The 25696-nt window shown below is 42.5% G+C and overlaps 1 protein-coding gene across 1 annotated transcript in view; it reads right to left on the bottom strand.

Annotated features, from left to right (window-relative positions):
- The window catches only part of LOC150083233 (clarin-2-like), a 91704-nt gene that overhangs the window by 52208 nt on the left and 13800 nt on the right, over positions 1-25696 (bottom strand). The window contains exon 2 of the mRNA XM_090378442.1: positions 3929-4048. Within this exon, the coding sequence (XP_090234568.1) occupies positions 3929-4048 (120 nt within the window). The remainder of the gene's footprint in view (positions 1-3928; positions 4049-25696) is intronic.

The raw sequence follows: 25696 nt of genomic DNA, 5'->3' as shown, positions 1-25696 counted from the left end.
AGCCAGTTCTTAAAAAGGGTGACAAATCGCTCCCATCCAATTATCGTCCCATTGCAATTACTTCTGCTCTTTCTAAAGTATTGGAGAAATCAATTAACCGTCAACTCTTAAACTACATAGAAACCTTCCGTCTGATCAACGATCGCCAGTATGGATTCCGTCAGTGTCGATCCACTGGTGATATTCTGGCTTATGTTACCCATTTATGGACTAATTCAATGGAAAGGTTGGGCGAAACACAAGTAGTTGCTCTTGACATCTCAAAGGCTTTTGATCGTGTTTGGCATAAAGGTCTTCTAAACAAGCTTCCATCTTATGGTTTGCCAACTGTTTTTAGTAATTGGTTATCCAGTTTTCTCTCTGATCGCTCACTGAGGGTGATGGTAGATGGCTCTCTGTCTTCTAACTTCTCCACTAATGCGTGTCCCCCAAGGTTCAGTTCTTTCCCCCACTCTTTTCCTCTTGTATATCAATGACCTTCTTCCATTGACTGGAAATCCTATCCATAGTTTTGCCGATGATAGCACATTGCATTCCACTTTCCATTTTGAGAAACCTTCTCCTGCTCAATAAGCTTCATCTTCTCTAAAATCTGCTACCAATTCCTTAAATGCCGATTTCAGGTAATTCTCCAGTGGGGCAAAGACAACTTAGTTGATTTCAACCCTTCTAAACTCAGTCTTGTCTTATATCTCGCAAAAAGGATTCTTCTACTCCTATGCTTATCTTTAGCGACACTCCGATTTCTAGGCAAAATGATATATCTCTTTTGGGGGTTACCCTGACTTCTAATCTCTCTTGGCACAAGCACATTACAAATATTGCTTCCTCTGCATCTAAAAAACTTGGTTTTCTCTTTAGCTCTCGGCTTTACTTTTCTTCCAAACAGCTGCTCACTCTGTATAAATCGCAAATCCGCCCTGCCATGGAATATTGTTCCCACATCTGGGGTGGTGCCCCCAAAACCTCTCTCAGACTTCTTGATTCCATTCAGAAGAGGGCAGTTAGGTTTATTAATGATTCATCTCTAACAGTCTCTCCACTCGCTTTCTCATAGACGCACAGTTTCTGCTGCATGCCTCTTCTACAGATACTGCCATGGGCACTGGTCTTCTGAATTGGCTTCTATAATTCCCGCTCTCTCTCTTTAAAAACAGTCCGAACACGTGCAGCCACCAGCCAACATCCATTTAATATCCAACTTCAAAGAACCAACTTTTCATCTTCCTCATTTATTCATTCATCTGCTGTTTTCTGGAACAACCTTCATTAATACGTATTTCCTGAAAATTACAATCTACAGAAGTTCAAGTCCAATGTCAACAAATATCTTCTTTCGTCTTCCCAACCTCCAATCCAGGCACGGTACTAAGTACTATACGTTCTAATACCTCTCGTGTTTGGGGTTCACATAAAAAAAAAAAAAAGGTTTCTAGGTAGTTTAAGAGTTGGCGGTTAATTGATTTCTCCATTACTTTAGAAAGAGCAGAAGTAATTGCAATGGGACGATAATTGGATGGGAGGGATTTGTCACCATTTTTAGAAACTGGCTGGATATGAGCAAATTTCCAAGCAGAAGGGAAAACACCTTTGGAATAAAAAAGTGAAAAAAGGCGGCAAAGAATAGGAGTAAATTCAGAAACACAGGTTTTGAGAACAAGTGGAGAAATACAATCTGGACCTGGAGCTTTCTTAGCATCAAGATTCATCAAAATCCTTCGGATATCCTTTTGACGGAAGGCCACAGGAGGCATTGAATGGAGCGTGTTGGGAATGGTGGGAGGTGTTTTACCAAGATCATTAATACATGAGCTGGAAGAAAAATGGGATGCTAACAGGTCAGCTTTATCCTTGGCTGAAGTGACAACAGAACCATCTAGTTTGGACAGAGGTGGGAGCAGAGATGGGCAAAAGTTGCAAAAGGGCTTTGGCAAGAGGCCAGAATGCTCGGCTACCATTATGGCAAGAAGCAAGTTTTCTACTCTTAGCCTGTTCAAACTCTAGTTTAGACTAATTAATAACTGCTTTACAATTGTTGCGAGCTTTGGTGTAGCCAGAAAATGAAAATGAAGAATTAGAAACAAGCCAATTACGATATGCAACGTTCTTCTCTTGAACAGCCTTAGCACATTTTTAGAAAACCAAGATTTAGTTAAAGGACGAGATTTAAAAGTAGAATTTGGGATAAAGGCTTCCGTACCTGCAAGAATAATTTCACTGACACGATCTGAGCAAACGTTGACATCAGAAGTTTTGAAACAGTAATCCGACCAAGGAAAAGAAGAAAAGAAGTCTAGCAGGTCATCCCATTTTGCATTCTTGTAACGCCAAACAACACGAGGTTGGGAATAGCCATGAGATAAAGGTTCCATTGGAGAAGAGACAATCACCAAGTTGTGATCTGAAGTGCCTAAAGGACCTCTCACTTCGACCGTGTACTTAGAAGGGTTGTTTGTGAGAAAAAGATCAAGCGTATTGGTTGTATGGTCAGGATTGTCCGGTATTCTTGTAGGTAAATGAACAATCTCTGTTAGGTCATTAGTAATTGCAAAAGCCTCAGCATCTCGACCTCCTGGGTCGGTGTGACTAGAAAACGAAAGCCAGCTGGAGTTGTGAACATTAAAATCACCAAGGAAAATTACCTCACTGTTAGGAAAGTTGGACTGGAGAAAGTGCAGTTGCAAAGAGAGGAAGTCAAAGAGCTCCAAGTGATTAGTGGAGTTTGGAGAATGGTAGAGACAACAGATGAATTTGACACTATGAGGTAGAGAGATTTTAAGCCAGAGAAGATCAAAGAGAGGAGATTCCAAATTGCCAAGTCTCTGACAGGGAATATCAGAACGGACATATGCACAAGTACCACCTTTGAGGCGAAAGGAATCATACAGCGAATAATTTGGGTATCTGAGATCAGCAGTAGTTGAATCAACCGATAACTGAGATTCTGTCAGAAAAAGTACATGGGGTTTGGCAGACTGCAAGTGGAAATGGACATCGTTGAGATTAGAATTGAGACCATGTATATTTGTGAAATGAATTGGAAGTGCTTGGGAGGTTTAGATCTTTTCGCAGATAAGCTTGCTCTATTAGTTTGACAATTCATGGTGTATTCAATAGTAAGAAAAAGTGGGTGGGACATGCTGTATGAAGTAATGAAATTTTTGTATATGGCGTACACGTGGTAAGAATATACCCAGATCCTTGACATAACGTGGCCTCGACAATGCTCCCCGCATACACACTACTCGGACTCCCTCCAGTCACTATCTGGCAGAGTAGAGGTAGCAAGATTATACACTAGCTGATCCGGAAGCCTCCTAGAGAGTTACCAATAGGTTTGGTCCGGTGTACTATCTAGCGGCCGGCCTGCGAACACCGTTTTAGAGCTGTACCCTCGAAATGTAAGGAACATTGGATCTTATAGGTTAACTGGTTAACAGTCATGCACTTCCATTAGTACGCAACTTCCAGCTTCTATATTAATTATTCTGACTGCTGGAAATTAAAAATTTGATTGTCAAAATGAGTTGAAACTACCGGAACCATTCAAAACCTCAGTCGGTTCTAAACTCAGCACGCTTGCCAATATTTTGCAAATTTTTGACATTAGGCTATACTAAGGTCAGCACTCGTAATTCATAGGGTAAAACTAATAATACTCAGTAAATGATCCAGCTAAAATCATGACCGTAAGACACTCCTAGTGAATTGTTTTAATGGCATAATTAAGTAGAGATTTAAAATTTTTAACCATTTCATTTTTTTTTGCAAGTCCATGAATAACATTATCATCGAATATTTAGCAGTCTGATTGATTAAGGATTTATGATATACACTTCCGTTCAAATTCTTATAAATTTTAACTGTATTTTGTTTAGTCAAAACAAGAACTACGCTAAATTAAAAGAATTTAAAAAATAACACAAACCTGAGGTATTATTTTCTAAAGACTGAGATATATAAAAGTTTTCTTCCACGTCTTTTATACGATCTGAAGAGGAATCCTTTGTACTGTACATACAGACTTCCAGTGACGGCAGACATACAACTACAGTATATATAAAACATATTGTTAGCAAGTTACTATAATTGCAAGCTGTATTCATAAAATTAAAGCGTCACAGAGATATGTTTTTAAATAAAAAACGCGATTTACAACGATTCATCCCACCCGCACTGGAGCCGCATAGCTCGCACTATAAAAAACCGAACAGCTTCGCACCCCTGATAAATGGTAATTTCATCTGATCGTACAAGTAAAGTGATGAAGTAGCAGTTATGGGACGTAATAAAGATATCACGAAGTTTTAAAATGGTACGATTATGGAAGCTCGTGTGTCGGGTGCTTCCCTTTCGGAAACGGCACGTCTTGTCGCTTGCTCACGGCCAGTGTGGTTAAGGTATCGAACGGGTCCAACCACTTCCTGCTGACAGAACTGTAAAGGATTACGCAAGGTAATCGCAAGGTTCGTGGTGAGCGAAGGGTGTGTGTGGGGGGATATCGCTGGTGGCTCCTAGGCATTTGCCCATCCCCACCTTGTTCATCTGTGGTAGTGCAGAATCTCTGCAGAGTGGGCCCAAAAAAAAAAAAGTGTTGGAGCTCGTGTGTTAGCCTAATGTGCTGGTCTAGGTCCACTATCACCTGTAATGCTGAAACGCACAAAATCCTGCACCCACCGGAGATAGTGCAATGTCGGTGGGCGCCAGCAGCCTGCTCCCAGGTTGCCCAAACCAGGAGCAAGTAAAAAAAAAAAAAGTGTAAATTAACCTAGTAATTATTTTACTCAGAAATTGAGAATTTACCTTACTTGAATTTAACTTTTAGATATAACAACGCAAGGAAATTTAAAAGTTAAAACTTCAACTATATACATAAAGCATTTAAAAGGATAGTCGGTGGCAAGTAGTCAAGATGAGACTACTGCCACAGGAAGCATATTGATATTCGTCACTTCCGCTACAAGATAAGATAAAAAGCAATGAAATACATCTTTACAATCTTCCACGAGAAGAGGCATACTGGAAGCAGCTGATAAAGCCACAGCGCAAACAGGGAAACAACAGTCAGAATGAGTCTGTTTCTTTATAAAGCATTGATTGCCACGCAGACAAATTCAGGAAAATTTGATCAAAAATTTAATGGTCATGATGATGGCTATGAATAGCCACGATGAGACTGTCACAGCCCATTAACATTAGCTGGTCCAAAACGACGTTACTCAATTTGAGATATCAACCTTACAAGAGACCACTGCCACGGAAGAGCATAATGATCCTTGTCATCCTCCCAGTCAAAGGTACTCAACAATTAGAAATCTTGCTTTTCAATCTTCCACAGAACAGATGTACTGGACGCAGATGACAAAAACCTGTAGCGTCAGGAAGGAGGTCAACAGCCACAATGAGACAGTGCGTATATAATACATTATTTCACAATGCATTTCCCATTTAGTCAAGTCTAGGAAATCATTTGATCAGAAAATTACGAGTGATAAAAGTTGCTGTGAACAGTCGCAATGAGACTGTCACAGCACGATTCATATTATCTAATCCAAAAGTGGCGTTTTTCAGCATGTAATTTGACTTTTATATTGGGCCAAGTAGTGTCGGATCAGTATGGTATCCATTTCTTGAGTCCAACAAGTGGGAGGTTACAAGATTCAAATAACGAACTTAAGTTTTTTTTTTTTTTTCCGAAATATCTCAAGAAGGTCTTTCTCCTCCTAGTATTAATATGTTTATTATTTAGATTGTTTACTTGATATCTGCCTTATTTACAACAAGTGTAACCAGGTATTCTAATAAATCACAGTAGGTTATTTTGTTCATTAAAATGCAGCTCATGCAACTTGCACACCAATTTGATTTCAACTTAATTAACCAAACTGATTCCTAAGTTCAGTTCTCTGCTGAAAAACTGACACTGAGAAGATCTGGAGGCCGGTAAAATTTTGTTCATTTTCTAGAATGATATGAACATTATCCACCGATAGGTTAGGGAGCCAATTTACAAGACGTCGTCTCTGTTCCGAGTACAGCGGACATATTAACAAGACATGTTCCCAATCCTCGTTCTGACCACAAGTGCAGAACGGATCTGGCTCCAGCCCCATCTCGTGGAGCTTAGCCCTGAGAGAACCATGACCCGTTAGTAAATATGCTGTAATCACAGATGGTGTGAACCATGAACAGATTCCCGGAGAAGTCACAAAAGTCACTTGTTGAATGAACTTTTTTATTACCAGTATAGACACAGATTCGTCCTATTTGGATTACCAATTAGCTGTTATCTCAGTCCAGATTCTTTTCTTTTCTGGTTTAATGTCATTTTCTGGGTCTGTTATGCCAAAAAAACGTTGTAGATATCCCTTTCTTTAACTTGTAGATTATGCCTCTGAATAAAATATATAAATCTATGGGCATTTCACCACCAAGAATTTGGAGTGCATTATTTGAAACAGTACGAGGGACGCAGTGAACAGTTAGAAGAACAGATCTTTGTACTGATGTTAACTTCCTCTTCACAGCAACCGTAACAACATTCTGATGCAAAACGCTTGCAGCGTACTAGGATAATAGTTAAGAATATCGTCTTGTAATACAGTCTCAATGTTTTCTTATTCAGACCTCATTCATTCTTAGAAATTCTTGTTACAGCATCTGTAAAATTTCGCATTTTATGTACCAAATTAGTTGCATGTGGCAAAAGATCAGTTTGTCATCCAACAATAAGCCGAGATATTTGGTTTGTGAGACGTACGGTAGTTGTGAATGGTTCAGAAAATTCTTAGAGGGTCTCGCATAATTGAAGTGATTTTTAAGTCATGAAGTTGGATTTACTTGTAGAGATTTTTAGCTTGTTCATACTCGCCCATGCTGCAAGATTGTCAAAGTAATGGCTGCATTTTCTCTTCTAGTATTTTTCGAGAACGGCCTTCAATAACAATCACAAAATCGTCTGCATAGGCAATCTTTAATACCTCTGGATGTTGTCATATTAGCCACTGCTCCAACACAGCATTCCAGAGGAGTGGACACAAAACCGACCCCCCCCCCCCCCCCCCGAGACGTCCTCTAGAGATCTGGGCATTGTATGTAAGATGTTTGGCACAAACATTTACAAACCTTTCATCGAAGTAGGATCTAAGAACGCCACATATGCATTGATCTCAGTCAGCAGACCTTAATGACCTGAGGACGCTCTCCCACCAAAGTGAGTGGAAAGTGGCCTCAAAGTCAATGAACACCGCAAGAACATATTTTTGTAGGTGTATTCTGAATGTAATTATTTGCCACAGTGAGTTATTTGCCACATACTTTAAGACATCTATACTTTGAACATTTAGGGGTATTAAATATATTTGATCTAATACAGGGTTAATAAAAGTTATTTAATGTCACTATATTTATAATATTGAGAATATATATAACAATACGTTCTCAGTGTCCTACGCGGTCGAGCCCTGATTGGTGGGACCTTGTCTGAGTGACCGTTAGTGCGAGTTACTTGCTACTTCAAGACATCTATATCCAAAACATTTTAAGGGTACTAAATATATTTAACACAGGATTAATAAAAGTCAGGTAATGTCACTATATCATGATATTGAGAATATATATAATAATGTGCACGGTGCTGTCCTCCCAGAACGAATAATAAACTAAGCACAACATCCAGGTATTTTGGTAATTAGGGTTGAGACCTCTTCCCCCCATCCGGCAAGCTCTGGGTCAACAAGCATAAAACAGAATCTGCACTAAGCATTGCACGCCTACAGCTAAGCAATTCAGTAGCTGCACTTCAGAACTCTTCATCCAGGGAAAATATGGAACAGATAAATCGAAACAATCCCGATAATCCGGACCTGGCCGTAAAATCGAAAAATCCAAGTACGCCTCTGAAAAAGGCTATAAATAACGATGACCCAATACTTACAGAGAATAACGAAGATTTGGACTGTACTCTAACAGCATCCACAGCGAAGAGAAAGGGCAAGCAATCCACAGCTCCCAGATCGGAGATGAAAACCTGCTCCAAAGGCGAGAACAAACACCAAACGGAGCAGACTATCTCCCAACAAGAAAACGTGACAGAAAAAGGGCAGGAAAAACAAGAAACCCCACTGGACCCCAGACTGCCTGAAGGCACTCCACCGGAGCATTCTCTTATTCTAAGGACTACCCTAGAAAGCCTATTTAAAGATCAACATAACAGGATTACGACTGCACTGGGGGGGGAAATAGTGGGATTATGGATGAAAATGGAGACAATCCTAGTCCAGACCAACTTGGAAAAAGAGGTTGCTTTAGCCAAACTTCAAGTCTATCAAAACAGTAGGGCAAAGGAAATGCTACAGCGCGTCTCTACCTACTCCCAAGCGCTGAGGACCAACCTAAACAAGCCAAATGAAAGCACCATTACAAACCGAACTACAACAGCCCAGAGAAAAACCCTCATACCAAAACGGCACCTAGTTGTACTAAAGCCAGCCTCTACAGAAACACACAAGACCAGTGAAGAAGTAAAACAAACAATAGTAGAAAAGCTGAAGGGTGACTTCAAGCATACTAAGATTAGATATATTCGGTAAACAAGAAACGTAGGGGTGTTAATTGAAACTGAAACTGCGGAGGACATAAAAAGGTATAATCAGCAACCCCAAAATTTCAACGCTGGGACTCCTAGCAGAGCCTCCTAGACGGAAAGGGCCAAGCATCATTGTATTTGATGTAGACAAAGAGACAACACCAGAAGAATTAACAGAGGAAATATACTGCAAAAACTTGAAGCAGACACTCATGGAGGAAGAATCAGGGCAACACATTATGCCGAAACAAAACTAAATCCAGAAATGGAAATGGCATAAATTGGATCATAGAGCTCTCAGCAGCGGCCTGGAAATTTTTGAGCCAACAATCAAGAATCTATATAAACTGGGGCAGCCACCGTTTTCGTGAGCACGTGCCTGTTCCCAAATGCTACAGGTGCTGCCGCTTTGGTCACACGACACACACACCTGTAAGCAAATACAAATACCTGTGGCCATTGTGCGGACACCGGACATGAATTCGCATTCTGCCCCAGAAAAACAGAACCTGCAATTTGTGTGAATTGTAAAGAAACGAAGCTACCATTTGATCACTCACTACGGGATAATAAGTGTCCAATCTACATAAAGGCTAAGAGTGCACAACAAAACAGAACCGACTATGGTGAATAACAAGAATCACTATAATCAAACAAAGATTAAATTCGCACAGCACAATGCTCAGAGATCTAAGGCTGTTGCCGCACAATTGGCTAAAAAAGTCACGGAAGAAAATTATGACATACTAATGCTACAGGAGCCCTACACCTACAACAAAGAAGTAAAAGGCTCCCCCCTACATTACAAGATCGTACAAGTCGATGGAGACAACCCGTGGGCTGCCATCGCTGTCCGGAATCCTGACCTCACGGTAACCAAGATCTCAGACCTATGTACAAACTGGGCCGTATGTGCCCATATAGCCTCCGTTAGGGGAATTTTATGTCACCTCTATATATGCCCGTCCGGGAGAAGATATATTGCCCGTGACAAGATATTTGCAAAATATCCAACTACAAATGCAGAATGCCAAACTCATAGTAGAAATGGACGCCAACTGCGGATCCCCTGCTTGGCACAGTGAAAGACCAGACCGTGGGGGTACAAGAAATGGTCATCACCTGGAGGATTACATCTCCATCAGTAATCTAGCAGTTCTGAACAGACCTAATCAACCGTCAACTTTCTACAGCACACTACGGGAAGCAAATATAGATGTAACTCTGGCCACTCGGTCGATTGCTGGGCATCTCTCCCTCTGGGTGGTACAAGAATACTGGGCTACCTTGGACCACAGAGTACTAACCTTTGACCTCCACCACTCCCTCGTAGCACAGTATCCACCTAGATTCCTCTCGCCAAGATACGCCATCCAAAAAGCAGACTGGAACTTATTCCAACAAACATTGATGGAAAAAGCCAGGAATTTCGACCCAAAATATCTCAATCCAGTCCAACACCAACAAAAAGTAACGCAGCTTATAACTGAAGCAGCAAACATGGCCATCAGGAAGAAGAAGCCCGTTCTCAAAGCGGTCCACTGGTGGTCACCGGAACTCCAGGCAATAAGACAGCGAGTGAATAATGCCCGATAAAGGTTCCAAAGGGCACGCAGATCTTGGCTCCAAGCAGAGGTTGATATACTCAGACAGCAATAACGGGAGGTCAGGAACCAATATACGGCTCAAATTAAAACAGGAAAGGGACGCTACTGGGAAGGTATATATATATATCTTTATTGCAGGCAGTGATTGGTTACATGATTGCCTGATGCAATAATACCCACAACAGCGACAATGCTAGGGGTTATCCTTGTATCCACAGTGGGAAATGAAGACCCCTGTGGAGTGGTATATAAAATCACCACCAGTAAATTCCCCAGGGGAGAAGTCGTTGCTGCCACCTTAACACCTCAAGGGACATACACCAGATCTTGGCACTCTTCCATTAATAATATATTGGACCATATCCTCCTACCTTCAATAATTCCACACACGCACGAACACAGAACTCTCTGAGAGGGGAATGATAAATACTCCACCCAGACAGTGGAGCCTCCTTTCACGATAACGGAACTCAACATAGCTGCAGCCAAAATGCAAAACAAGAAAACTCCCGGCGAAGATCAAATAGAGCTGGAAATACTAAAAAAGGCAGTGGAAATTATACTGGATACTATATTAAACCTAGCAAATCAATGCCTCATGGAGGGTTTCTTTCCAACTTCGTGGAAGACAGCCAGAGTTAGACTTATCCTGAAAAACCCCACTAAACCCCAGGACATGCCAGGCTCATACAGGCCTATCGCTCTGCTGTCGATGCTGAGCAAGCTCGTTGAGCGACTCATCTACCACAGAATTGAAAACCATTACCAGAATGCTCAATTGATGTCAAGAAACCATTTTGGTTTCAGGAGGGGATGCTCTACCACTGATGCCCTCGAGAGGATCATCGATGCAGTCAGAAAATGTAACAGGAAATATTTCCTCCTCATCTCAATTGACTTCACTGGAGCCTTTGACTCCCTCTGGTGGCCCAGTGTTCTGGCCAGACTCCGACGGGCTGAAATCCCATCAAATATATTTCGCTGCATGAAATCTGAACTGGAAAACCAAAGAATCACTGTCAGCACTCCCTTTACCTCTATATCCAGACCGGTTTACAGGGGCTGCCCCTAGGGATCCATCCTGGGGCCGCTCTTGTGGAACCTGGTGCTTGATGAGTTTTAAAATCTGGATGTTCTAAATGTCATTACACAGGCATACGCTGACGATCTGATTATGATGCTTCAAGCAGACAGCAGGGCTCAACTGGAGGCCATAGGCAATCATGCCACAGGATTGGGCCAACAGGAATCTTCTAACGATCTCAACCGAAAAAACAAACTCAATACTCCTCAGGGGTACTCTTGACCCTGGTAGACCTCCACTAATCAAAATAAATGGAGCGACCATCAAACTCAAACAGGAACTAAAATACTTAGGAATAATACTAGACCGAAACTTGAACTTCACATCTCATCTCTGTTATCTCAGAACGAAAACAAGGAGGCTCTCGGTCCTGATAACCAAAATCACCAGGAGGGACTGGAGACTACAGAAGAGGGCCCTCTCCCTTCTATACAAAGCTCTCTTCATCCCTATCCTTGCCTATGGTGCAGGCGCCTGGTATCAGCAAACACAGCAGTCAACAAGAAAAGGCTGGAGTCGATCCACCGATCCATATTATTGACAACAATTAGAGCCTGCTGCAGGGTGAGCACCCATGCGCTCCAGGTCCTGGCGGGCTTCCTTCCCTTGGACCTGGAGATTGTGCGCTGTGGGCTGCTACACCAACATTCGAAAGGAAGAACCACAACTTATTTAGGCTACACAACAGATCCACTGAAAAGCAAATCCTCAAAAAATAAGAGGTTAACGGAACACCTACAATCTATCTGGCAAAACAGATGGAATCTTACCACAAAAGGGCAAGTCACCAAAAAATTTATACCCGATGTCAGTAGGGCATATCCTATTTCCCCGTCCTGGTTTTCCCCTGTCTTGCACACCACCTTCCTTCTTACGGGACACGGCTCCTTCAGAGGTAAACTCCACGAGCTGGGAATTTCCGACAACCTGAGCTGTAACCGCGGTCACGAGGAAACCTGGGAACATCTTATTCATGACTGTGACAACTATGAGGACCTCAGATGTCAGCTATATACACGCATCAACTCCTTGCTAAGAAACCGCGAAGAAATAATATTGCAAGAAGAAGATAATTACCGGGCTTTCACCGTCTTTGCCCGCGAACTCGTTGAAAGACAAAGATCCCTGCCACATCATCACTAACCTATGAAAACAGAGACATAACTACCTGAGATGACTACGAAACTCTGAACTAGTGACCACCTGAAGCAGATACAACACATGAACATAACAAACTGGACCTGACGTCTGGACTTGGACCTCCACCGGACTAATGCAAAGACGAAGATTGCAATTTGGACTCGGACCTCCAAGATTGCATCTTATGATGCCATACAGCCATATAGCGCCCCGGCTCTGTCTAGCCTGCTTTTTACTCCTCTTTCCCTAGCAGAGGGGGAGGGGAGGGGACGGCCTGCTGTCTCCTACTCCTCCTCCCACCCCCCTCTTTCTCCTCTGGTGGGGCATGGGCATGCCAGACTATTTCAACAGGGGTCAAAATCCCTATAGACCCCTTACTTCCAATTTCCAATCCCCCAGTCTTCCACCTTCCCTCCCATCTCTTTCCCCTTACAACAGCGCCTGCCCCACACGTACAAATTTAAAACACCAAAATTCATGCCCGACCTATTAGAAAATCTTATCACCTCCAGCGCTTATCCCTTATAGCCCCTCTAAGCAGCGTATAATGTACCATCTGTGCCCAAAAGACAAGAATAATTTTTATTTTAATTATTTTTTATTTATTTAAATATATATATATATATATATTTTTTAGGTCCTAGCCACTGAAATCTCAGGAAAATAGGTGGTAGGACCTGCCAGAGCAAACTTTAAGGGAACACCTGGCTGGCCTCCACGTGGCGGAGTACGTAAACGACAGGTCCCATCTGTGGCCTGGCGGCTAACAAGCCAGAGGAACAAGGGGCACAACATATTACACATCACATGACCTACACACTATTAAACCTCTTGCCTTGACAGCGTACTGTCCTCGATAAAGGACATACGCGGAGATGGGGTCAATCCTTGGTGCCGTTAGACCCAAAAATACTCTGTACTGTATTCTTTATTTCTTGGCTATAAGCCAATTCACATTCTGAAGATGGTCTTAATATAATTATGTTCTTAGAGTTTACAGCATTTCCACCACGTTCAGGAGGGTGAGCCCTAGCAGAAATATTTGTAAAGTCAGATGACTCAGTCGGGACAAGGCCCGCATTTCCAGACCCTGAAGAAGAGGGCTTAGGGACTGTCTTAATTAGCCGCTCCAGAGTAGAAACTAGCGGCGGAAATTCAGAACTCTGTGTTCTTTCGTCAGCCAGTGAAGGGCCTCGAACAGCGTCAGCAAAAGAGCCGGCGTCGAGACCGTTGGTCAGACGGCTTTAGTTCAAAGTGCTCAAAACTGTACTTAATTTGTGTTCTTCGGATTCCCTAGATGATGGTGAGTCCCAGATGTCTTTATATTGCCAAATTTCTAAGGCGTTTTGAAATGATGACTATTTTACAAATTCTTGTTGTTGTTGTCGTGGTCACGAACGCCAGCGTTGTAACGCCATATAGGTTTGGCCGTTGTGTATTAGTGGATTTTTTTTTTGCTACTGGTGATATATTCCTTGTAGTTGAATTTAGGTAATGAAATTGTTCCGTGAACTTTCTATGTATAACTTAATTATAACTGAGTTATGACTTACTATGTTTTTGTGTACAATAATTAAGTTACCTGGTGGCAGCCGCCATTATTAATTACGGCAAATATAAAACACTATCAAGCAACGGCTGGGAAGATGATTAAACGTCCTGAAGACTTTGGAATGTCGGTAAATTTCAGTAGTGGTCATATTTCCAACAGTTTGCTCCCCAGTGGCGCACGCTAGTAAGTGTGGAAAAGGCGTTTGTTCTCAGAGTGTGGTCACGTGAACATACATGATCCCCCTGATTGGCTGGAGAAACTCCTGCTTAACAACGTTATTCAAGTGAATAAAGTGTCTCTATATGTATAATATGTAAATGAGGAATTTTAATTAATGATAGTATTAGGAAATTATGATGCAATAGTTACTCCATCCTTAATAACTTTTAGCTATAATAATCTGATATGTTTAAAGTGGTTGTGCCCATTGCCTATTATGACATCACTGTCACGTGGCAACCTCCAACCTCCCAAAGTGAACAAGTCCAAGAAAAAAAGAAAAGTAAGAGGAGAGCAAAAACCAGGACACCCCGGTATCCTCAGACCATACTAGAATTTCTCAACAAAGTGCCTCTTGATAAATCTGACTCTGTGGTCTCATCTAAATTTGAATTCAACCTCAACGCCAGTAGCAGATCGCCTAGCCTCTGCCTCTCCTACCCCCAATCTTCACAGGCAAGCCCTCCCTCCACTGGGAAGTTACAAACCTCTCTCTCTCTCTCTCTCTCTCTCTCTCTCCAACAGCTCTAAGTTCTCCTGCCTCCCAGGCAGCTTCAGGGCCCTCTCCCAATCTACCCGAGAGTTGTAGCACAGTACCTGCAGCCAACCCATCAGCTAATCTTCTTACCCCATCAGGGGTCCCTAAGACCTCCTCTGCCAAACAACCAGAGGGACCTCCCACAGCATTAGATCAGATTGTGGCGGCAGGCCTCCCCAATCCAGAAAACTAGCCATTCCAGCAACTACACCTTCCTCGTACCCTACAACTCACAAACCCATAGATGAAGGCTCTCCAACTCATCAAAAAAATACCTGCTTTAAATAGGAATCTTGTGACCTTTCTCAATCAAGATACTAGTCGATTCACCAGACAAGCTGCAAGTTATGCCCAGGAACCCTTGAATCTATTACCACTGCCCTCCTCATCGACAGTGAAAAACTAAAAGCCACTAATGAGGAACTCAAGATAAGAACCTCCATCCTTGAGAAGGTGCTGGACACTACTGAATCTTCCTACACCACAGTCGCCACAGCGTACTCCCACATACGCACAAGCTTTGAGGAATCCAAACAACAAAGAGTCAAACCCAAAGCCCCGCAACATAGAAAATAACCGTTGCTTAGAACACCAAACCTTGTGGTCTTCAGACCAGCAGAGATAGAAGGAACACAAACAAGTGACGATTTTAAAACCACTATAATGAAAAAAATTGAAGGATGAGTTAAAGACAACAAAGATAAAAGCGATTTGAAAGACGAGAAATGTAGAGATTATAATAGAAACAGTGTAGTCAACGGAGGATATTAAGAATATCTTGAAAAACCCCAAGATAGCCACACTGGGTATCACAGCCTATTCACCCAAGAGAAGAGGGCCATCAACCTTAATTTTCGATATCAACAAAGATGTGACACACGCCCAACTTGCGGAGAAAGTCGTAACGTGTAACCTACAAGGCATAAATCAAGATATGACAAATCTTGTGGAACCAAGATATTCAAAAAAGTCACAGTCCAGAGAAAACAACTGGATAGCTGAATTGGCTCCTGCTGCTTGGCAGATTATAAAACATCAGACAAGGCTCTATATTGAGTTGGGTAGCCACAGGTTCAGGTAGCATGTGACCGTGCCTAAATGCTATAGGTAAGGCCACACCTCCCTTACATGCGCTCAGACTACACCAACCTGCAGGCACTGCTCTAGAAAAGGGCATGAATACAAGTTGTCCAAACAAGGAGCAAGAACCGGTTTGTGTGAATTGTAAATCCTCGAAGCTTGAACATACCCATTCCACAAGGGATCCAAAATGTCCGACGTACAACAAGATAAAGAGTTTATACCAAACGAGGACTGATTATGGCAATACAACTAAGCTGTTAATACTACAACAAAACGCATACTGCACCAAAGCAGTGCCTGAAGAAATCAGAAAAATAACGGACGAGGAAAATGCTCACAGGAGCCCTACACCCACTCCAAAAAAGGAAGGAAGGGGCTATCCAATAGCATATAAAATTATACAGGCTGAGAATGAGACGCCAAACGCGGCTATAGTGATCCGCAATCCGGCCATTTTGCCTTGTATTGTAGGCCACGGTAAGAAATAACATTTGCCACAAGTTACATCCAGGTTGTGTTGGACACTCTCCCGGGCCAACGGATCTTTGTGGCCGCGGATGTACACTGCAGCTCATCGGCTTGGCGCAGCCAAACACAGGACAGAAGGGGCACCGAAAACGGGCAGCATCTCGAGGGGTTCCTGGCGAATTCTCCCCTGACAGTCTTAAACAGGCCTCACCACCTACCTACGTTTTGTAACACTCTGTGGGAAGCAACAATTGACGTCACCATTGCCACCGGAAACCTTGCAGGACACATCATTGGCTGGACAGTCCAAGACTCCTGGACCATGTCTGACCACAGAGTAATTACCTTCCAAATCAACCGATCTCTCTCTATAGAACACCAATAGCCAAACATATGTTTAACCGCTTTGCGATGAACAAGGCTGACTGGAGAGTCCTTGGGGAGCTGCTGACTCGAACCTTATGCCAACATCGCATTGACACGGACCGACAAGAAGACCCAGACGACATCGAAAGAAAAATTACGAAGACAATAATAGCGGCCAGTGAGGCTGCGATGAAGCGAAAATTGCTCACATCTGGTGCAGTCCCTTGTTGAACTCGTGAAATTCAGAACCTCAGAAGAGAAATAATAAAGGCAAGAAAACAATTCCAAAGGGCAAGATGATCCTGGCCGGAAATGGAAGTAACAGCACTCAGACGAAGATACGCAGCAGTGAGAAACAGGTACACTGAGTTAATACGAAACAGTACGCTGAAGGCCTGGAAGCACTTAGTCAGCATGACTGAAATGCCGAAATGCTGGGGGGGGGGGGGTGTACAAAGTCACCACGAATAAGCTACCCAGGGCTGAGGCCTCCACCCGCACCCCGAAGGGTACAATGGCCACCACCTGGGAACAGTCTATCATCAACATCCTTAATGTGATTTTGAAAAAATCAGTACACCCATAACTGCTAGAACAACTGCAGATCTGCGATGGAAATGAATCATATCACACAAACCAAAAGGAACCACTTTTAACCCTAGAAAATACAACAGGCAGCGCAACAAATAAGGATTAAAAAATGCCCAGATTTTCTGGAGCTGCAAATTATTAAAAAAGTAGTAGACATCTGCCTGCAGACTTTACTAACCCTCTTCAACACATGCCTGAAGACTGGAGTCTTTCCAACCAACTGGAAAATGGCCAACGTCAAATTAATTCTAAAAAATCCTATGAAGCCACCAGAACAACACGAATCATACCGACCAATTGCCCTGCTCCCATTTCCTAGTATACACCTTGAAAAGATGCCTCATAATCGACTCCTGCGCCACTATGAAGCTGCAAATCTTGTGATGCCCACACAGTTTGGGTTCAAACCCGGAACCTCAACAGTGGATGCACTCCACAGCCTCCTGAGTTCGGCTGCTGCCTGCGATCGGAAGTACTTTTTGGTTATTTCGGTAGATTTTGCTGGACCGTTCAACACCATCTGGTGGCTGAGCGTCCTAGACTGCGGAAGGCAAAAACACCCATCAACCTTTACAAAATAATGAAGTTATATTTATCCCAGAGAAAAATACAAGTGATGACTCCGCACAAGAAACTGACCAGGCCTGTTTACAGGGATTGCCCCCAGGGCTCGGTACTTGAACCGCTACTCTGGAGTATGATATTGGATGAGTTTCTGGCTTTCGACCTAGGGGAAGTCCATTCCCAGGCATTCGCAGATGACCTGTTGCCGCAGACAACCGACTTGATTTGGAAACCCAGGTAATCGAGCAATTCAAATTCTGCAAGACTGGATGAAGATCCATTTTCTTTAGATCTCATCGGGAAAAACCTCCTCAATACTACTGAAAGGAACAATAAATCTCCGTAGACCACTGCAAATTAAAATAAAAAATACAACTATCAGACTATCCAGTGATATGAAATACCTAGGAGTCATGGACATGTTAGGCACTTCCTTAAAAGGAGCCACCAGGACCGAAGTCCATATGCACTAATTTCATTCACTAAATTTATTACTAGCAAAGATTATTTATAAATTAAAAAATAATAATAAATAAAAAAATATATATATAAACATTTACAATAAAAAACGGGTAAATATAATAAATATGTAACATTATACAATATTTACATTTCATTCATGCAGTAGACTGAATTATATTTACAATAATTATTAAATTTTCAATCTAAACAACGATATTAAAATTTTAAATAAAACCAAAGAAGTGCGTAGCATGACCAGCAAAGAAGAGCCACGGCAGTTTAGCCTGAAGGAGATGAACAGTGCATCACTCTGTCCACAGCGTCCAGACCTCATGGGAGTATACCGTGTGTAGATAGAATTCCGGCTCGTCTTTTAAAAACCTTATTTATAAACTCTAAAAACAATTTAAATAAACTTTTATCTAAAACAATTCTGGAAGAGAACCACCATTTAATACAAAAGTACTTCTTTTTAATTCAGATCTTATATCCAAATAATTATAACAGTTGTGGGCAACGTGAAGACCAGTCTCCACCGCCCCGCACTCACAGAGACCAGAGGAAACCAAGCCAAACTGGTTCAGCCTGGACCTCAAACCACGTGAGGAGAAAGCCCGCATTCGAACCAAACTGAAGCCAGGGCCGCAATTTAAAATTTACTGTCGAGACGGAGACGGAGGGCAGAAATATAAACGTCTCTCTGCCATTCTCAGAACAGGTCCATCTGTCTTGCCAGATATTCATGAGTTCATCATTTATTCTCCGCCGCTCACAGTGTGTCCGGCCGCTCTCACAAAGCCATAGAAGACAATGTTAATCGGGTCCTTGACGACTTCTCTTCCTGGGCTGCACTAAATTAACTACGGATAAATCCAAGCAAGACTAAAATGATGCTCTTTAAAAATAAGCTGGATCTCAGGCGGCCTCCGGAAGTTAAAGTCTCTGGGGTAAAACTTCCCATTGTCACACCGATCACTGTGCTAGGGGTGGTTCTGGATCACAAATTAAGCTTTCACCCCCCACCTCATCCATCTCAGCTCCAAGGTGAAAAAATTTTCAAGCTCAATCATCAGAATCACCAGGAATGAATGGGGCCTGTCCAAGCGGTCGCTTCAGCTGTACTATAAAGCCGTCTTCCTTCCGATCGTGACGTATGCTGCAGGTGCTTGGTTCCACCGAGCTAGATTGGTTAATATGATAGGCAAATTAGGCTCTATACAACGGACAATGATTCTGGCTACCCATAGGGTATACAGGACAGTATCCACTGCTGCTATACAGGTCTTAGCTGGGACCCTTACGCTGGACTTGTATATAACCTTCCGTGGCCTGACCTTTAGAATCAACAAGAAAATTCCAACCAAAATCTTAGACATTGAGCTAAACCTGAACACTGATCCTAAGGCAGAGAAAACACGCTGTTATAATGAGATGATAAATATCTGGCAGACAAGATGGGACACTTCCACCAAGGGAGCAGTTACAAGGAGATTCCTGCCGGATGTGACTTTCCCCTCCTCTAAGTCGGCACAGAAGTGGCTCTAACTCTTGAGACATCACTCCTAGTCACTGGGCATGGTTCATTGAACGAGAAGCTCTTCCAACTAGGCCTAATACCCATAGACGTTTGTTACTGCGGGGCCAAGGAGAATTGGTTCCACCTTCTCTTCGAGTGCGCTCTCTATGAGGACACGAGAGCAAGACCTAGCAAATACCATCCCTCTCACTGAAAACCAACTGGACATTCTGTTACAGACACCACAGAACCTTGCTGCCTTCCAGAACTTCTCGATGCAAGTATTCACGCGCAGGAAAGCCTCCTACAGAATAACGCAGGCTACGAATGGGGATTCCCAGAGAGCAGCTTAAAAATTTTATTTTTAATTTATTTTATTTTATTTTTATTTATTATTATTTTTTATTTATTTATTTTCTTTTTTTTTCTTTTTTAATTACACCACGGGATTTTTTCTTCTTCTTTTCCACTTCCTCTGGAATGGGGCCCCAGAGGAACCTGGTCCACCTTTTGACAACATCAGGTGAGTCAGAGTTTCTTTTGAGACGGTACGTGTATTATTGGGACTAGCCCACCTTCACGTGGTGTGGACGAGTACCCAGAATCATCTGTCCAGGTGAGTGATGCTTCTGGGTAGCCAAGAGGCCAGAACAGAACAACAGAACTCACACATAATACACACAAGCCTACGTCATTCACATTCTGGCCCATTTGTAGTGATACTGTTCTTCACAGAGGTACGAGGTGGAGTTGAACAGACGTTCTAGGAGCCGCCCTTTACAAAACACATGTCCGCGTATAGCTGACATCTGAGGTCCTCATAGTTGTCACAGTCATGGATAAGGTGTTCCCAGGTTTCCTCCTAACGGCAGTTACATCTCGAGTTGTCGGAGATTCCCCAGCTCATGGAGTTTCCCTCTGAAGGAGCCGTGCCCCGTAAGAAGGAAACCATGTTAGGGTAGCGAAGGGTGTAGCGCGTTGTCCGGGATAACCTGCAATAACCTCACTCTGCCGTGGCTCGCAGCAGACTGAGTGAAAACCAACCGCCCCCTGTCCCCAACCCACTGACAACGGTACAACAAACAATGACGCATAAAGATCATGGGAGACTGTCCTGGTTCCACACAGTAGCTAAAGCCAACATTTGATTTTTAACTCCTGTAATGAAAAATGAAGACTACAGTATTTCTATGCTATACTACATATATCTTCTAATAAATAATCGGAAACGAATGCATTAAGCAGGAGTAATATTTCAGCATAACAACCAGTGCACTAAAAGTAGACTGGTTGTTATGCTGAATTCGCCCTTTTCCATTGCGCAGGGAAAATTCCATATGTTAGACAAGCATTTAGCAGGTTTAAAATAACCTCCCTACAGTTCATCCAGAGTCTCTTTAATATAGAGGGCTCCATCAAATCCAGTCCAGGACACTTTCCCGAATTTAAAGACTGTATAGCCACCTCAACCTCATCCATAGTAAATGGGGGCTCCGATTGTGAGCCAGAGTAAGCAAGATCAGCAATGCGAAGGTCCGTCTGTCCTGTGCTCTCATGTCCAGCATCATCCTGCTTGATAATTTCATCCAATATCAAGGAGACAGTTTCAGCCCAATTTAAAGATTCTGAGTTATCAGGCTTTAAAATAGAGTACGCAATTGCTCCCGGATGTATTTTGTCCGTTACAAGTTTGTATACTAGCCCCCATGGGTCCTCGTTAGAAGAACGCCTAACGAAACTCTCCCAAGCAGCACGCTTTAACTTACGAATTCGAGTAAAATAACTATTTCTAGCCTGTCTGTATATATCAAAAAGATATCTTATCTCGTTTTCTGGCCTATTTCTTGCTCTTGATCTATTGTGATTCCGACGTGCGTTCCTCATAGATTTCCGAAGTGTTGTTAACTCAGCTGACTACCAAGGAACCGACCCCGTACGGCGTGCCCTTTTTTGTAGCGTAGAGTCACATAAGCAGTTAACTAAGTCCTGAAATTCTGACAAATGATTTTCCAAACTCAAAGAACTCAAACGTGTTGCAGAATTTTCATCAAATAATGACTTAGCCAGACTATCGAAATTTGTCCAATTTATCCCACTTGTTTTATACCTTGGAAAATCATGATTCACCACGATTGGACAAGTCGCAGGATTGAAATCTATATTAAAAGTTATTGGATTATGATCACTGCTCAACCAAGAATCATGAACCATCCAGGAACTAACCACTCTCCCCATAGTTCTATTAGACACAGTAATATCTATCCAGGACCTCCCATTTGCAGAAACAAAAGTAGGCGGACCATCCTGCAGATTCCATAAACCGAGATCATTCGAAACAATAAATTCCTCCAACGCTTCACCCTTGGAATCACCAGCCGGGCTTCCCCAAAGTGGAGAAGATGCATTAGCATCACACATAATTAAAACCCTCTGACCAGACAAACTGGTTAAAGCATAATCCAAATAATCAAGAAAGGGTTGAATCGGCTGACGATCCTGCGAACACTGCATGTATAAAGAAATAACGTAAAACCTACCAAAGCACCCTTCAATACATACACATACAGCAGTAAATGTGCACAGAAAACTAATCCGCGTCACCGTTAAGGATGGATCAACCACAACCAAAGCAGACCACACCCTCGCCCTGGCATTTCCTCCCACTCCAGTAATCTCTGTATTAGAGCAAATCACCCGACAATTAGTTGGAAAAACCCTTCGGCGCCCCTTTGTAAGTATATATCTCCTGCAGGCCAAGTATGGCAAAATCCTTATCAATAATTAATTTCGCCAGATCATTTATCACAGAAAGAGACCTCTGACAGTTTAATTGCAATAACTTTAATGTGTATCTAGGATTAAATATAATCAATCCTTGACTTTGCTAACTCCTGGGCCCGTAAGAACTCAGGACAAGTAGGGCTTCGATAAGAATGATCTGACTTACGCTTTCGTAATAAACAGTTAGCACATTTTGCAGGCGCATCCTTGGAAGGGCAGTCCTGAAACTGATGCCCACTAACTCCGCAATGTCCACAAGAATGACTCTGTTGTCCACAAAATTTGGCCGAGTGCCCAAAACCCAAGCATTTATAGCATCTAGTTAATATTACAAAATCCTTAACATTATGAGAGGACCAACCCAGGAAAACCCTAGATCCAGTATTAAGTATTACATTTCTAACTTTCGGTGTAAAATCTTATTTATTTATTTATTTATTTTTTTTTTTTTGCACCACCTTGCAAAATATACTGCCGGCGCCCATGACTGTGGAAGAAGATTTTGATAGTAATTCTTCTTTCTGTAAAGTAGCTAGTAAGGCTATTGCAGATTTTTGGTGTGCAACCTTTTTGCCTGACCCATCTGATGATGCTGTGCCACCAAACTGAGTCAAAGCCTTGAAGTCGATGAAGATGGTTAGTAAGTATTTCGATTCTGAATCTTCTCTCTTCCTGCTGAGTTATAGAGGCGGACCGGCCATAAGACTTACCGAGGATCGGTAGAAGCGCAATGCTGGGGGCGGTAGGCAGCTATTTTATTTAAAGGGGTGGATCTTTAGGAATCAGCCGAAGATTCGCGTGCTTCCAGATGTCTGGGAAGTAGACCTCCATAATTGAAAAGTTCCATAAGAAGTTCTGGGGCTATCGACAAAACACACTTCAATTTCAATCAGGTCAAGGCCTGGAGCTTTGCCCGACTTGATTTTACTGATGGTGTCAGCAACTTCTGGGACAGAGAAATCCTCTTGACATCCAGTTGGCGTGTGGAGATTGTTTACTTCTATTATCTTGGATTGGATGTCATTATTGAGGTATAGTTGGTTCTCAATGATCAGTTCATCAAGGATTTTGTTCAAGGTATCCAGCCAGGTGGTAGTTTCGAGTGTCCCTTGCAAAGTGATGGAGTCTATGATGTCCAGAGTGCTAAGTTTATGCCTGATGATCTTATGTACGAGGGCCCCTTGTTGCCCTCAGTCCGGACTAGGTTTTTCCGAGTAGACGTTTTTTTTTTTTTTTTATGGTATATGGTATTTACATATTGCCTTCTTAGGGTTTAGATTGTTTTAAAAGTGGCTCAACGTAATCTCTTCTGCCTGTTCTCTGGAGTCTGTCTTGCAGCCTTCAGTTGGACCTGAGCGAAAATAGTTCAGCAGACAACCAAGGAACACTTTTGGAGACTTCTGCACTTTTTCATGGATTCGGTAAACGCCGTTGTTATAATGTGGGTGACCAGCTCCGCCTTGGAGGTAGCAGACAACCCCTCCAACTCCACTGAGGGGTATTGCAAAAGGAGAGACCTTAGAGAGGAGCTGAAGACTTCCCAGTTGGTGAAAAATCAATATAAAATACTCAATAAGGAATGAGGAAATATCGAATCGAACTTCACACTGAAACCTTTCCCTGGAAAATTTAAGAGCAATTCCGCTCAAGTGTTCCAGAGTTGGTCAGTTATGAATTACTAAGCCAATAGTATAATATTATAGTAGACTATAACTGTATGAATCCGGGAAGAAGTAATGCGCTTTATATAGAAGCCAGATAAGAAAATTACAACAAAATCATCCCCGAGTATCTGAGATCGTTGATTTGGGCGACCATGGGTGGATGGAAGATTCATTGTCATGTTCTGGAAACCAGTTATCAACCTACTAGTCCTTGTGGCATGGCACTTGTTGATAGAAGTCAAAGATTTCTGGATGCAATGCCATTATGCAACTCAGCGACGACAGAAATGTAGGCGTTCCCATCGAGCCATTAATTAACGATGATCAGAGGACATGCCACGAAAATAGTCCCAAAACCACAAACTCCCAGTTTGCTGAACACCAACAGTGCATCCAGGTGCCATGACGTTGTGTTGCTTTCTCTAAATGCGGATATGCCCACCAGCATGATAGAGTTGGAAACGGTAGTCATCAGATCAGGCAACAGATTTCCATATATCGGTGGTCCAGTGTTGGCGCTGACGTGCCCATGCAAGGAACAGTTTCTTGTCTTTTAGAGAGTGAGCATGGGTACTTGTGAAGGCCGTCGACTGCCACAGCCTACACGAGCTAATGTCCGGTGCATAGTTAGCGGCGGACTGGACATAAGCTTTAGCGGGGAAACCACGGTGGGCTGGAGGCCAGTGTGATTTTGGCCATAAACGCTAGTATGAGTCCGCCACAAGTTTTTCCCAGTAAGAATTTTCCGCCTCTTGCATAGTCCATGTGGAAATAGAACTTACAAGAGACACAAGACGCATACCATAGGCATCGACCACTTCGGCTAGTTATTTGACTGCTGTTGAGTTAGTCACCACAGACTCGTAACACTACAGAAAGGGAGCATTTAACCATGTTAGCTGTTGTCGAGATACTGGTACCTGCACGTTTTACCTCAACAATCATTCTATAGTCGAAGTTGGAAATATCTCGAAGCCGACCCATTCCTCTTTGCAATACCTAAACTGATTTTCACGTGTTCAAACCTTATTTATTTATTGTACTAGGCGGTTCCTGCCAACCTTTGACAAGCCTGTTATCCATTATGATACAGGTTTAAATTTGGAATACCATACCTTATCAGCCGTTCCCGACATTAAGACTCCAGCAGTGTCACAGACCAGGACATTCCTACCCAAGGTGTTGCTAATGCAAAGTCAACTCAGTGTATAATCTTTATTGGAACACAACAAATAATACGCACCACAGCTTAAGGGGCTAGAGGGTTCCAGAAAAAGAAATAAAAAAAATAATAATAATATAAAGATATTTAGTTACGTACTTAGCAAAAGAAAGACATTGAGAAATATACCTGTCGTGTGTGTGTGTGTGTGTGTGTGTGTGTGTGTGTGTGTGTGTGTGTGTGTGTGTGTGTGTGTTTTATAATATGGAGTACGGTTGAAGTTTAGAGTGCGTTATAGAGTTGTATCTGTTT

Source organism: Mastigoproctus giganteus, chromosome 7 (assembly GCF_048544385.1).
Source record: "Mastigoproctus giganteus isolate SK-2022 chromosome 7, ASM4854438v1, whole genome shotgun sequence".
Classification (NCBI taxonomy): Eukaryota; Metazoa; Arthropoda; class Arachnida; order Uropygi; family Thelyphonidae; genus Mastigoproctus; species Mastigoproctus giganteus.
Note: the sequence above shows the minus strand (reverse complement) of the source record. Positions and strands in the feature narration are given on the sequence as shown.